Source organism: Aulonocara stuartgranti (assembly GCF_965226115.1).
Source record: "Aulonocara stuartgranti genome assembly, chromosome: 1".
Taxonomy (NCBI): Eukaryota; Metazoa; Chordata; class Actinopteri; order Cichliformes; family Cichlidae; genus Aulonocara; species Aulonocara stuartgranti.
Window position 1 is genome coordinate 16,830,001 of NC_138939.1, and position 14,343 is coordinate 16,844,343.

The 14,343-nt window shown below is 35.8% G+C and overlaps 1 protein-coding gene across 3 annotated transcripts in view; it reads left to right on the forward strand.

The window, feature by feature from the left end:
• The window catches only part of spon1a (spondin 1a), a 95,531-nt gene that overhangs the window by 63,853 nt on the left and 17,335 nt on the right, over window positions 1-14,343 (forward strand). For all 3 annotated transcript variants that reach the window (XM_082541802.1, XM_082541801.1, XM_082541800.1), the window contains one exon: window positions 11,134-11,198. In XM_082541802.1, coding sequence (XP_082397928.1) covers window positions 11,134-11,198 — 65 coding nt within the window. The remainder of the gene's footprint in view (window positions 1-11,133; window positions 11,199-14,343) is intronic.

Consider the following 14,343-nt stretch of genomic DNA (forward strand, 5'->3'; position numbering starts at 1 on the left):
TTGTCCCCGTGAAAATGAGACCATGGGTCTGAGGCCCACTATTCACCTCAATCGCCATATCATTTGGCAGATTGGGGACTACGGGTATGTCTTCACAGGCATGGGTTAAACAGATCAAACAGAGAAATACTGACTGACAGCTAAGGACCTAGCAAACCATTAAGACACTACCATGAAGCCTCTGTTGCAGAGTACGTTGTGATTGTACGCCACTAAATTCATCCATAGAAAGATTTAGCTGGCGAGGTTATTGCATTATTACATTGCTGGTAAAACAAACAGCTGCTGTGGGCATTAGTGAAATATAATGAAAGGAAAAACTGTGTCTAAACATGAAGAGGCACAGAGAGTCACAGTTACATTCTAGCTGATGTGTGGCAGCAGCCATTCAGCTGCTATCAGCTACTTTCAGAACACATGAGATAAATCCACGCATTTTTAGGCAACAAATGAACCTGTAAGCTGCATTATTTGTTTTCAAATCTTAAAAAAAAAAACACTAAAAATGTGGGACGTTTACAAATTACACCTCCAACGGATGCTTCTGTCCTGCAACATTCAGTGATAGAAGCTGCGTTCGGTAATAATAGAGCACACTGTGTGAGTATATTTATAATGGTTTAGTACCAGGTTTCGAGATAAAAATCGAACCGTGTGAGAGGGAAAAGAGGAATAGATAGCTTTATCTTTCATCATCACTATCATTAGTCTACAGTTGCTTCGTATGAAAGTCAGGGAGACAGCCATGATTTATTGTCTAGAAACACTGTTTTTGTACCACTAGAGCTTTTTTTTTTTAAAAAATCCTGGGTTTATTGTTTATTCATTTACTTTTAATGCAGTGTCTTTCATTTATAATGTATTATTTCCTCAAATGCATTAAAAAGCTCATTACTCTCTGTGTGTGTGCGTGGGTGTGTGTGTGTGTGTGTCTGTGTGTGTGTTTCACACGAACAAAACACTCTTATGATTCTTCACTGCCTTTAGAGAGAACTAACAAACACATGATATTAATTTTATCTGCTTGGGTCAGCTTCTTCTTGCATTGAAGATTTTAGAGGCAGTAAAACTGTCTGGTCATTGTATCAGAACTGGTAAATGTTTAATTTCATGTATGTGTGTTAAAGCTGCCTTATAATAACTTTCTTGCATGTAAAGATTAACGGGGACAGTGGTGTCCGCATAGATAGTTGTGTTCTTTGTTTGTGCACTGCAGCTGAGCTCAGTTGCCGCACATGTTGTAAAATAGCTATGCACTGTTATACAATATATGCAGCACAGAGATATAGCTCTGACAGTTTTTGTTGTTTTGCATACTGTGTATTTATGCTAAGTTATGTTTTGCCTTTAGCATGTGTGTCCCCCTTGCTTAGTTAATGTCTCTTGTGAGTTCCAGACTGAATTATGCATTCTGATTCATAGCTGTTTGTAGAGTCAGTAATGATTTAAAGGTATCTAATTTTGTATGGATGGCGATGCATGGCTGGATTATATCTGGTTTTAATATTACTAACATTTGGTAGTTTTATGATTATCACATACTCTGCAGTGCAGTACATCTAACCACAGTGGCCACTGACCTCCTTAGAGAGCACGAATTCTGAAAGTAAGAATGAAAGTTAGTAAAATGGAAGAAAAAGCATAGAGAGCAGAGACACCCTAAACTGGGTCATCAAAGGCAGTTACCTCAATTCATCTCTAATAATATACCCTAGCCCTGGGCCCAGGTTTGCTGGAGTAGCCTGTATGATGGCTCAGGTTGCTTGATGAATGAGTGTGCCAGGCAGCACTATAGCCTTCCAGACTGTGCTGCAAGGCTCAGAGATTGCCACTGAGGACAACCATGGTCAGCAAATCAATTCATAGCTCTCTAGAGAAGTAGTGAGTGCTTGCAAACCCATCTGCCTTTAGCATGGATGATTCACTTGTCACCACATTTTCCCCATAGCCTGTGGGATGTTCTCCTGTCCTGTTTTGAGCAAGATTGGTGTGACTGAAGTGACTTCACCTATGCAATATCTGAGCTGCAGCCTATTCTGCAGGGCAGGATATGGGAATGTCAGTGGAGATTTAATTAACACCTAAAGGCTGCGTAAGCCTTTACGCTATGCGCTGATAACAGCCAGCTTGCATCCCATTGGAATTTCGAAGCAATTTTTTTATGTCTATTAATAGTTTGGAGTACGTGCTGGGACAGACAGATCAGAGATTCCTGAGCAGAACTTTGATTACAACATCAGACATGCTCGTATCTCACCCGGGGAAAAGACTGCTTTAGACCAAGTGGGGCTTTGGCTCAGAGGCAGAAAACAGCTCTTAATTCTACATAATTGTACTGTCCTAGGGAATAGTTTGGCCATTTTAAATACAGAAGGGATATTCTGGCATCTCTTCATTAAGAATAATCCTTCTGACCCACATCTTATTACCAAGAGCATTATGCAATAATCAAACAATGTTGGAAGTTCTGTATAATAATAATAATAATAATAATAATAATAATTCATTGAAAGTATATTGAAGTACATCTGAAATTGCAGGCGTGTAGACAAATTATAAGTTAACACAATAGTTATTTAGAGTCTTCAATGTCAGGTCAGGTTAGCGGTGGCAAAGCATATGAATGACTAATCTGCATAATTCTGCACACACAGGAAATATGTTTTTTTCTTATGGTAATAATATTGAGGTGACAAAATAACTGAGGTATTTGCATGGTAATTAGCACTAATGATGTTTTTAGCATGGTGATTATATGAGCGTCTGCTGAGGCTGAGCTTCCTGAGGGATCTGAAAAGAAGCTTTATTGTCACAGCTTTGTCTTCCTGCTATTGCATTGAGTGAGAAATTGGTTCCCTCCCTTGTGTTAGCATAGCCACTAGGAAGTGGCATTAGCCATTAGTACAACACCAACTCCAAAAATGTGAGTAAAATGATTTGCAGATCTCATAAAACCATGTTTTATTCATAATTAAGCATATAAAAAATATCAGATGTTTAAAATGAGAAAATGTGACAGTTAATTTTTTTTTAAAAAGAATTTGATGAATTTGATTGCATCAGGATTCCAGCTGCTCAACAGTCCTCTGTCGTCCTTGTCATATTTTTCATTTCATGATGTACCAAATGTTTTCAGCTGGTCAAAGGTCTCAATAACAGGCAGTTCAGCACCCAGGCAGTCTTGCTGTTAAAACAGAGGAAGTATAAGGTTGAGCATAGTCTCCCTGAAATATGGAAGGTGAGAGCATGTGTTTTAAAACCTATATATACCTTCCACCACCGATAGTGCTTTTACAGATGTGCAACCTGCCAATTCAATAGGCACTAATGTAGCCCCATACTATCAGAGGTGAAGGCTATCTCTGAACTGAGTGTTCCTCACCTCTTTGATCCACCTGTTACACAGTGGCCATGTTTTCTAAAAGAATTTCAAGTTTTGTTTGTCTGACTAAAGAACAGTTTCAAACATTGCCTTAGTCCACTTTAAATGTTCACTGTTTCTGGATCATGTTCCCATGTTCACTTGTTTGCATGATACAGCTTTAACCTGCAATTGCCGATGGCACGGTGAACTGTGTTCCCGTCTTGATTGCGTGATTTAAAATCTATGGATATGTACAGAGGCAAAATTACAAAAGTGGTGTTATTGTCCAAGAAATTTTGTATCTTATGGTACAGACATACAAAACCATGCAGAGAAAGTAACAGAACAATTGCTCTGGTCTTGTTTCTGGTGCAGATTTTGCCAACACAATGGACTATTTCATTTCATTTTTGTGACCAGATCATGAAAAAAAAAATAGTGAATCAGTATGTCCTAGGGGCACTGGTCATCATACAATACCATATAATCCACCTTTCTTTGAAGGTTTACTTCCAGCTAGACAGAAACCCCCCAAAAAGATCCAGAACTCAGTGGAGGAATTACATATCGCAGCTAGCCTGGCAATGCCTTTGGCTACCCTGGGAGGAAATGGAGAACATTGCTGTAGGCAGGGAGATGTGGAATACTCTGCTTAGCCTGCAGCTAACACTGACTTTTGATAAGCAGAAGAAATGGGATGTATGGCATACAAATAAAAATGTCACAGTGCAGTTAAAAGATTTGTAGTATAAAGCAGTTAGGCAATAAGTGTACACAAAAGAACAGTCTGAATAGTTTATTCTGTCACTGATTATTGACCTTTCAGCTGGTGGATACTTGTAGGAATAAATTATGTGACAGCTCTTAAAAGCTGGTAATGGCAGCTTCAGGGTTGAACGGTGTATTTCTGTTAGATAATCAGCAAATCAATGATTTGCTTTCACCATGAAAGCTATGTGATGTATTACAATGTTTATGCCTTATCCCTGGCATTTGAGTATTCTGTTAATTTATGTGAATCTGCATCAGTGACAGGGAAATCAAGTTTTCATTACAGACTATTTCCCTAAAATGTGAAAACTTGAGGACTGAAAGAATTCTGCCAATAAGTTGCTTTATCAGGTGTTCAGATAAAAAAAAAAATCAGTTATGTGAGTGTATTTGAAGACCCCAAACACAACTCAAATTCTAAAGCTATTTATAAATGCTTTAATTAACTACGTACTATTAACTATCCAAACTTAGTATGGTAGCTGAGTAGATTTAGTAGTAAACTTAGTAGAATGAATGAATGTTCCCTATAGTAGGTGTTTATTTGTGTAGTCATGACTGTAAAGCCTTCTTAACCTAAATGAAGTAAACAGTCTTTCTCTAACTGTGACAAATACATTCTTGTATACGTAACTAAACCAAATACAAATATGTACATTGCCTTATGTGTTTCCAGTTGTTGGAGATGTTTTCTGATTTGGTCTCTTCACCATAATCCACATATTAAGTTGTCATTCCGTTTATATATCTAACATTAAATAACTATTTCTGTTTTACCATCCATGTACAACACAGCTGTGTGTGAAGGTTAACTTAATGTGAAACAAATGTGAAGTCATTTTGAAATTAACCTGAGCATATTTTTGTGTTGTATATTCAGTAAAAAAGGAACAAACAAAAAACCCCAAAACAAACAATAACAGCATCATAATATCCTAAAGTTGCGTAACTTTTTTTTTCTCAGATTTAGTCTTTTATGTGTTTTTGTTACTCTCTGTAAATGTTGAGTGTTTGAGTTACATTATCATCACTATCATGACTGAAAAAGCGATGCAGATTTAGGACAGGTTTGCGATTGTTCATTTTGCTGCATTAAAGCGTGTAAACAAATGTATGTTTGCCATTCCAGCCACATTCATATGAAACCATTACAAATGTCAGTAGGGCATGCAGCCAATATTAAACCATATTAACACTGTGACTCTGTTGCAAACCATTTCTTATTTGCAATGATGCCAGTTTAAATGCCGTTTCTTGCCTAACAGGGAATTACAAATGCTAAATCAAGCAGCACAAATGAATGTTCACTGCGCTTGTCAGGGCTGGATGGAAATTATTCATGCAATATGAATCTTTTCCCTCCAAGATGAGAGAGTATGTCATCTGCACTGCATGATGTGTCTTCTCTAATGGATACAAATACTACTCTGTTATGAAAAGGACTTCAGAGGTTTTTGTTTTGTTTTGTTTTTTTTACAGTATTACAGTATTTGAATGCAAACAATATTTAAAATAACATGTTTATGCTAGCGTAGAATGCAACAGCTGCAGGTCTGTTTGAGTGTCTTTCTCCTTCTCTTCCTTTCTTTGTGTGTCAATGTTATATATTTGAAATATTAAACAGTAATATCTGTTAATTATATTAGTAAACAAAACAAATATGACAATACTATAAATAATCTATTGGTGTTGATTGTGTGTTAGCAGATGCTTTCTCTTTTCCCGACGCACCATAATGACTCTTTTAGCATCTTCATCTGAAACCCTCCATGTTTTCATGTTCATGGTGCCTGAATGACATACTTCTTTATGAGCTCTTATTCTTAATTAGAACTTTTATTGCTTTTTGGGGGGCAATAAACCATATTTAAGCTTTAAAATTAGGCCACTCAAATTTGTGTATGGTGCCAATTTGCAAGGCACCTAATAATTTGTATTACCCATATAAAACCATGTGAAGAACTGCCCCGTGTCTGCTGCCTTGTGTGACTGTTGGAGAAGGAGCAGTGTGACCTTAAAGGTGAAAAATTTTACAGGAGAAAATTACTGAGAGTCAGATCAGAGAATCAAAGATTGTACACAACTAGTAAATTCATCTTTGTGAATAAAAACATTGCCTAACCTGAAGAACAGCTGAAGAAAAGCCACCCTGCACAGTTGTCTTGGTAATGAAGTTAAAGGAAAGATCCGATGGTTGCCCTTTTGTCCAATAGGGAACCATGCACAACTTGGATATTACCTCGCTGAGGCAGCACTTAAAGACTATACCTTCAGCTCGCTGTGAGCCAATTTCATGGCTGATCTCCTCAGTGTGAGGGAGTGCGACAGGTCAGTTCTATCCCAGCAGGAAAGGCTTGACCCAGTGGCTTTCGACGACTCTGTCAATGGGATGCATTCCAGTGATGATTCTTTTTAACAGGGTCAAGAGAAAAATCCAATGCAAATGAAAGATTTATTATTTATTCATGCATGTCCTTGCTATTGCACATTTTTGATTTCCCGAAATAATTACAATGTTTTTGACCAAAAGACTGCACGTTCACCTCAAGTATGACCTCTATCCGGGTTTAATCGAGGAATAATTCATGAGATTTTGAATACAGTTGTGTTTTTAATTTGACTGAATTTTTGTTAGTAGGTTGTGAAACAATAAACAAAATACCAAACTATTACATTTTCAAGCCTACTCTCACATTCTGTCACTTTTCTGTCAGAAAAAACAGTTTTTATATCAGAAGAGTCTGATCATCAGCAGTAATAAGTCAATCTGCTACACTCATGCGTAACCGTAACATAATTAGAAAAAAAGACACTCTAGACTTGATAAACATGAGCAAAAAAAATCATTATCTGAACTATTTTCAAATGCTTAAGACCATGAAAGAAATGTTTACATTTATATAAGAAATATAAAACACTTCTTTTTCCTTTTTCATATTTCCAAATCCCATTTGACAAAGTCACATGATTAGGTAATTATTTGTATTAATTATATATGATATAATCAATATTTATTAAATTAATATTTAATTTAATAAAAAGAACTAAAGATAAAATTAATTAAATGGTTACTGACAGTAATTACTAGCTCTACATTGACAAATGTGCCCTTGTTTCGTATTGAAATGTTTGTTTATTGTATAGAATATTTTAATTTTTAATGTCACTTTGTACTTGGGTTTGTTTGTCCTGTTGGACAGAAGCATCTGACTGCTATCGCAACATGATGAGTCATTAATGGAATTAACTATATTGTATGACATGATGTGTTAGTGTAATGGGGTTCATTTATATAGATTTCACTGATTCTGATTCTAATAAGAAAAAAAATCATATTTCCTAAATGAACAGCTGAAGACATTTCTATACAGACAAGCCTTTAATTAATTTGTTGTTTTATGTTGTCGTTTTATTGTGTTACATTATGTTTTTTTAATTTCTGGTTTCATTGTGAAGCACTTTGTGATTTTTATCTGTGAAAGGTGCTGTATAAATACATTTACTTACTCAATAGCAAAGATTGATGAAAAATGAAATTCTGCATGTTTGTCCGGATGGACATTTTTATAACTTGAGGAAACACTCGAATTGGACATGTGACATGTGAGAGCAGGAAAGAGCTGTGGATTTATTAGTAACTGCTTTTTTTCTGTTCTAAAGCATATAAATTGAAAAGACACTTTCTGAGTCCATTCTAATGACTTCCTGAGAAGTTGTTCCTCAGCTGCCACCCTGTGAAATGCAAAAGATTTATAGGTTTGCTTTTGCTCAGTATTTAATTAGTTGAGGGAAATGACAGGTTCTCTGAAAAGCTAACTACTGTATGTGTTTGCAGGGGAAGCAAAGAACAAGTTACATTGGTAATAGGGCTCAGCTTTAGACTTCCCTGTCATTACTGGATTTATCGTCAATTTAGGCAGTAGGAGGTCTACTTACACCGAATCTTTGAAATTCTATCCCTCTATGGCTGCCTCTGACATACACATGAGGAAAAGCAAAAAATTTGAAATAATTCTTCCATTGAGAACCCTTTAATTAGTGGTGTAGGCTGACCAATAACATTCAGTATTCTAAGCAGGAAAACTGCAACATAAAACATTAAAACAACGTATATTTATATATTATAAAGAAACAAACAAAGTAACAGAAAAAAGATGACAGTAATGAAATCAAAGCATCTCTTAATAAATTCTATGAAGAGCCATCTGGGAAGCAGAAACATGATGGCATGATATTCTATGTCTTTCGAGGCACTGCCATAAAGTGATGCTGCAGTAACCAGTTGCTTAGGCGATAAAGATTTTCTTATAGCAGCACGACAATCTATGGTAGATGCACTCGATAAGAAAACATAGAAAAAAAATATCTGTGCAACGTTATACATGTTAATTAAAAAATTAATTCAGACTCTTGGAATTTTGTGCCAAGATAATGATCTGTTGCAGATTTTTTTCATTAGGCCAATAAATGTGTGTTCTCTGTTCTGCTCGATAAAGCTAGCAACAAAGTTGTATGGAGTGTTTGTTTTCATGGGTGCTTCTAATACATTAAAATATTTATACACAACAGAAGATGGATGATCTCTCTGTAATTCAGAAGTAATAATTTTGCAATTACAAAATAAAACATTTTTATTTCCTTTTTTAGAGTAAAATATAGACACATAAACCTCTTTGATAGTCAAACAGTTCTTTAAGCTACAGTAGCTTGGCTCAGATGTTAGCAGTTCTCCTTTACCTTTCTTTTTTTTTCTTTCCTTTCCGATTTTGCATTGACAGATGGTTCCTTTCTTCTTGAACGGGAATAAAAACATTGTTTTTCCTTTTTTTTCTTTTTTACAAAAAGAGCAATTCATATCAATTTCAAACATAGTCAATAAGGGTCTAAGGTTGTTTTGCTAGGAGTTGTGCTGTAGGTGCTTTAGACTATTTGCTTGTGTGATGCTCTTGCTTTACATATTTTTCATGTGACTAACATTAAAACTCAAACATTATTCATGTATTTTTTTTAACAGTTGCAAAGAAACTGTATATTGTGGATATTGTGAACTTTCACTTATTGCCAACTTAGAAACTGTAAGAAACTGTCTGTGTTTGTCTATGTGTGTATTAACAACTGCAACTCTTCACCATGTTGTGTAACTTCTGAGTGAGAAAACTGGAACATTTTAGCATAAAATAAAATTCACTAGAAGATAAGGTCAGTGGTGATGTCAATTATAGGTAAATTAAAAATTAATAGTACCGAGGGCAGGGGCAGATGTGCCTGAGGCTGCTTCATAGCTTGCGGACAAGATACTGACATGTCTCCTATTAATTATGACACTTATCCATTCCATTAAAATGTCTAGAGAGCTACTAAGTGATGGGTATCTGGCAATTACTGAGTAATGATGGGAAATATTAGATGACATCCTCTTTACTGCTCCTGAAAAGACTTTCAACAGACGGCCACTATCTAAGATACGGCCGGGGGAATACCACTGAGATTCTACTCTGTCCTTTTTTTTTACTCTTTGCAGAAATTTATTAACCCTGATACTTTATATTTACTAGTTTATTTTCAAGTGCTCTTATATTTTCCCAACCACAGGTACACATTGTGCCCATTTAAAGTCTAATGGTTTAGATTTTGGCATCAATTACATCTAATCATCTCCTGTCATTCTCTTTTAAAGAAGGTCCTTTCACAATAAAAGAAAAAAAGATGCTCATATTAGGAAAGGTGCAGCATGTTACCTTTTACATGCAGCTCTCCACTGTGACATTTCATTAACACTTTGATATGAAAAAAAAAAAACATCCCTTTTCACTTTTTTTTTATTCAGTGCAGTATATGGCTCAATTACAAACAAATAAGTGGAAGGCTAAGTTGACTAAGGTGGTTCAAAAGAACTTTTCCCAAGAATCATGCCCTCTGAGTACATGTTACCATTCAAGTGTAGTTATTGTAAAAATATATGGTTCTATTGTTTCTGGGTTTGCAGGTAAAGAAGCTGAAACGTATCCTTCCAGCTTCCAAAAAGGCTAGAATGTCAGAAAAGGGTTCATTTTTGCCTTGTGCAGTTGTGATCCTTGTTACTGTGGTAGTCTTGAATATTGCTTGTTGTGTTATTGGCTTTTCTATTGGTCGTAGAGCAATATTTGCTAGCTCTTTTCTCATTAGTTTACAAACTGGTAAACAAACTCTTGTTCTAACCTACTGCCAGGAAAGTTAGATGGCCAAAACATTTCTCCTCAGTCACCTTTGCAGGTCGAGATAAAAACAAATACACCAAAGTTGTAGTAATGTGAGATGCTGCATTATTATCTGACATTTCTTTTAAATACAAAAACACCTGAGAAAATAAAAATGTTTCCTTTTGCATAAATACAAACCAAAACCTTTTTTAATATGTGAACTAACCTACGAATTCAAAAGTGATAACTCGACGTCATATTCATATTCACACTTCGCTTTAAATTTGCAAGTGTGGCGTTAACTTATGTTTTAAAACTGACTGACTGAGGATTTTACGCAAAGGTTATAAACCTTCTTAATATGATACAGCATCACAGATGGAATTAAGATTGGATACCATATTTTTGACATAGAGAATATATTTTAGAAGAAAACCGAACACAAAGAGATGACAACAAAATGCATGTATGTGTAATTTCTTGTTGTTGTCATTGAGAGTGGAGAGTTCCAACTGGAACAGAGCCAATAGCAGTTCTTGTAACTGCCAGATTAAAAGCTCTACAAACTGTCTTATCAAATATGATGCTTTTACAATTTCCATAAAATTCAATTACTAATAATTTCATTACATTTTATATAGTTTTATATAGGATAGATTCTATCTATGGATACGTTGCTTTCAGCTATTTAACCACACATATCACATGTATCCAAGTCATAGAGTGTGGAAAGTCTTTCACTGGTCTTTTTGAAGTGAGATGTTAGATAATTTCAGCAGACTAACACTAAATCTTTGTGCATTTATCTTTCTCCTGTAGGGTGATGAAGTCCTGACCGTCATCAAAATGAAAGCACAGTGGCCCGCCTGGCAGCCGCTTAACGTGTAAGTGATATGTCTTTAATTATGATGATGCCTATTTGTGGTTTTGGAAGGTTTATAAGAAATGTAACAGCACATTATTTTATGCTTTATACCAGGACGTTTCAGTTATCGTAATATAAATAAATAAATTAGGTAATTATCATGTCATGCATTCAAATATTTCTGAGGTTGTGAAATAAAACTCTTTTAGACAATAATACATAAAAAAACATTTTTCACTTATAAATCGATAAACAAAATTCATAAATTGCCTGAAAACCCTAATTGATTGTATAAAATGAATAATACAAATAGTTAAACTTGCTTTTTAATACTGTTTAGGACTTAGATGTGTAAAGATGCATAAAGGCTTGTGAGCAAAAATAAACTGTCAAGGCCCGCGGTACTCATTTGTATCTTGGATCTGCAGTGTATCAATGACAGACCAAAAACAAATAAATCATAAATTTATCAAACCCAATCCTGGCAATGTGATAATGTGATATGGGGCTATAATGTGTCAGAGCTGCTACACAGGAACAAGTTTAATCTAAATTGACTAGGATCACTTCTGGAATTTGATGATTTTTGTTTGAAATCAATATATCTCAGATATATACTAGTGTATCTCAAAAAAAAATTAGTTTTGATGATTATGGCTTATAGGTCATGAAAATAGAAATGCAGTATTTCAGATTATTAAAATTTTTAATTTTAAGTTACAGTGAATTATTTTTCAAACATTATGAATATGGTCTAATCAGTCTATTCTAGTACACACAGTCATCAACACCCTCCGCAAGGAGCTACAGACGGTCATTACTGAAAAAGGACTGGCTGGCAGAGTGCTTTATCGTAGTCTCGAGCCTCATTTCTTCATATTTTGCTTCCAAGGAGAAAGACTTTCTTGTAAGGCAACAACCAGGCTGGACCCAAGTTGCAGGCTGTGCAAACATGCCCCAGAGACTCTCGAGCACATAGCTGTAATATAAAAAAATTCAATATGGGACACTATACAGTGAGAGGCACAACCAAGTTACTGGGATATCATAGAGGAACATTCATGCCACATGGAAGTTCCCAGCTCCTGATGGGAGATACTGCCAAAGGTGGTTAAGAACCCCAAAGCTAAGGTCCTGTGGGAGTTCAAGGTCCTGTGGGACTTCAAGGTCCAGACAGTCAAGCAGCTGCTGGCCAACAAATCAGACATTCAGATGGTTGACAAGGAGCAGAAGACCACAGTTATGATTGATGTGGCAATCCCCTGGGACAGCAACATCAGAAAGAAAGAGCACAGAAAAAAACGGAGAAGTACCGAAGGCTGAAGGGATAACTTGAACAGATGTGGAATGGTGAAGTCCAAAGTGGTCCCAGTGGTAATAGGAGCGTTATGTGCTACAACCCCCAAGCTGAAAGAGTAGGTCCAGCAGCTTCTAGATACAACATCAGAGGTCTCTGTCCAGAAGAGTGCAGTCTTAGAAACAGCTAACATATTGCACAGAACTCTCAACCTCCCAGGCGTGGACCTGAGGTTAAGGAACAAACACATACTCACTATCTCTAATTGATGAAATTTCAAAATCTTAATCATCTTAGGTTCTTTAAATGCATCATTGATTGCAGTGCAGTACTGATTTCCTACCAATATTTCAGGGATTTGTTGAGCCATTTCAAGCAAGAAGCCTTATCAGTAGAGTTTGTTCAGTACTGTGAAAAAATGACTCAGTTTTTCACCCAAGTTCACTAACACTAATTGGTAGTGCACTAGAGGCAGTGGAGCTGTTTTGTAAGGCATTGGGGAATGTGCAAATTGAGTCTATATTTGAACTTTAAAGTAAAAAGTCACGTTTATATTTTGTTTTTTTTAAATCTTACAAATATTTTAACTGCATTAAGACATAAAGAAATGGGATTACCTTGAAGTAAAAAGATGGGAGGCAAGAAAAAGAGTCTATATTATTATCAGTTACAACTGCTTTTGCTTTATCATCTGGCTTGAATGATACAGTGAGTTTTTGAAAGATTTTGCATGACTAAATCATCGTGTGAAGTTTTTAAGATGAAGTTATCATTTTAAAGTCGATCATCAGAGCTCGCTGATCAGGGAAAACCACCAGCGACACTAACTTACTGTTTGCTTATTTATTTACCCCTATATTCATATGAGTCATTTGCTTTCTCATTCATGTCAACAACAAGAACCTGTTTTAATCCGTTAGTATAGAAAAATGTCCTGTGTGTTGTTGTGTGTGTGTTGTTTCTTCAACCACAGAGCTAGAATAAGGGCAATGGGATTAATATCTGAATGGAAGAACACAGCCAGAAATAGAAGCAATGATATCCACAAGGGCTAATTAGCCTACCCTGCTCTGTATATGCAACCAATTAACTGTTTCACACAGTGATTATGAACAACACATGCGAGAGTGTGTTGGATCAATTATGTTGGTTGGAAGAGGAAAAAGGAAAGGACATTTTATGTAAATAATTACAGAGAATTGCCCTCACCATGGTCACTGTGCGTCAAAAGAGTTAAGTACACATTTCAGTCATGAAATTAGAAAATGCACCATGTAGTTTTTAAAAGAGTCTTATTAGGTTTGCATATGAAATTACATACAGTGTATGGATATTTATGGAAGCAAAACATAAGGTTTGCTGGTACCTTTGTGTGTTAAAGGTACCAGCAAACCAGAGCAAATGTCTAAGGTGGTGTGTCTCAATGTTTGTGCTTCTTTAGGTGTATGAATGACTTTTCTGTGCAAAGTCTAAGTACAACCCCTAGACTAAACACAGAATAGAGATGGGCCTTTATCCCGAAGTTAAAGTGTCCATAATAATATGCTTTTATTATAGATTCCTGCCAAAATAGGTTTATGTGCTTTAATGCTAAAAAACAAATTGTCTTAAACTGAGCATTACTGAAACACCTCTTTTCAATCTGTCTAAGAAATGCTAGACCGATTGTCTAAGAATCGCTTCCCCAGATGTTCAGTTTGCTCTTTTGACTAGCTAGCATGATGAAAGTTCAGTTCTCTGAGTATTCCCCAAAGTTGCCATGTCTAACAAAGCTATTTTGTCAGCTGGATACGCCAGATCCTCTTCTGAAAATACCCAGCTAAGAGTATTTGAAAGCAGGTGCAGGATTTTTTTGACTGAGATGCTT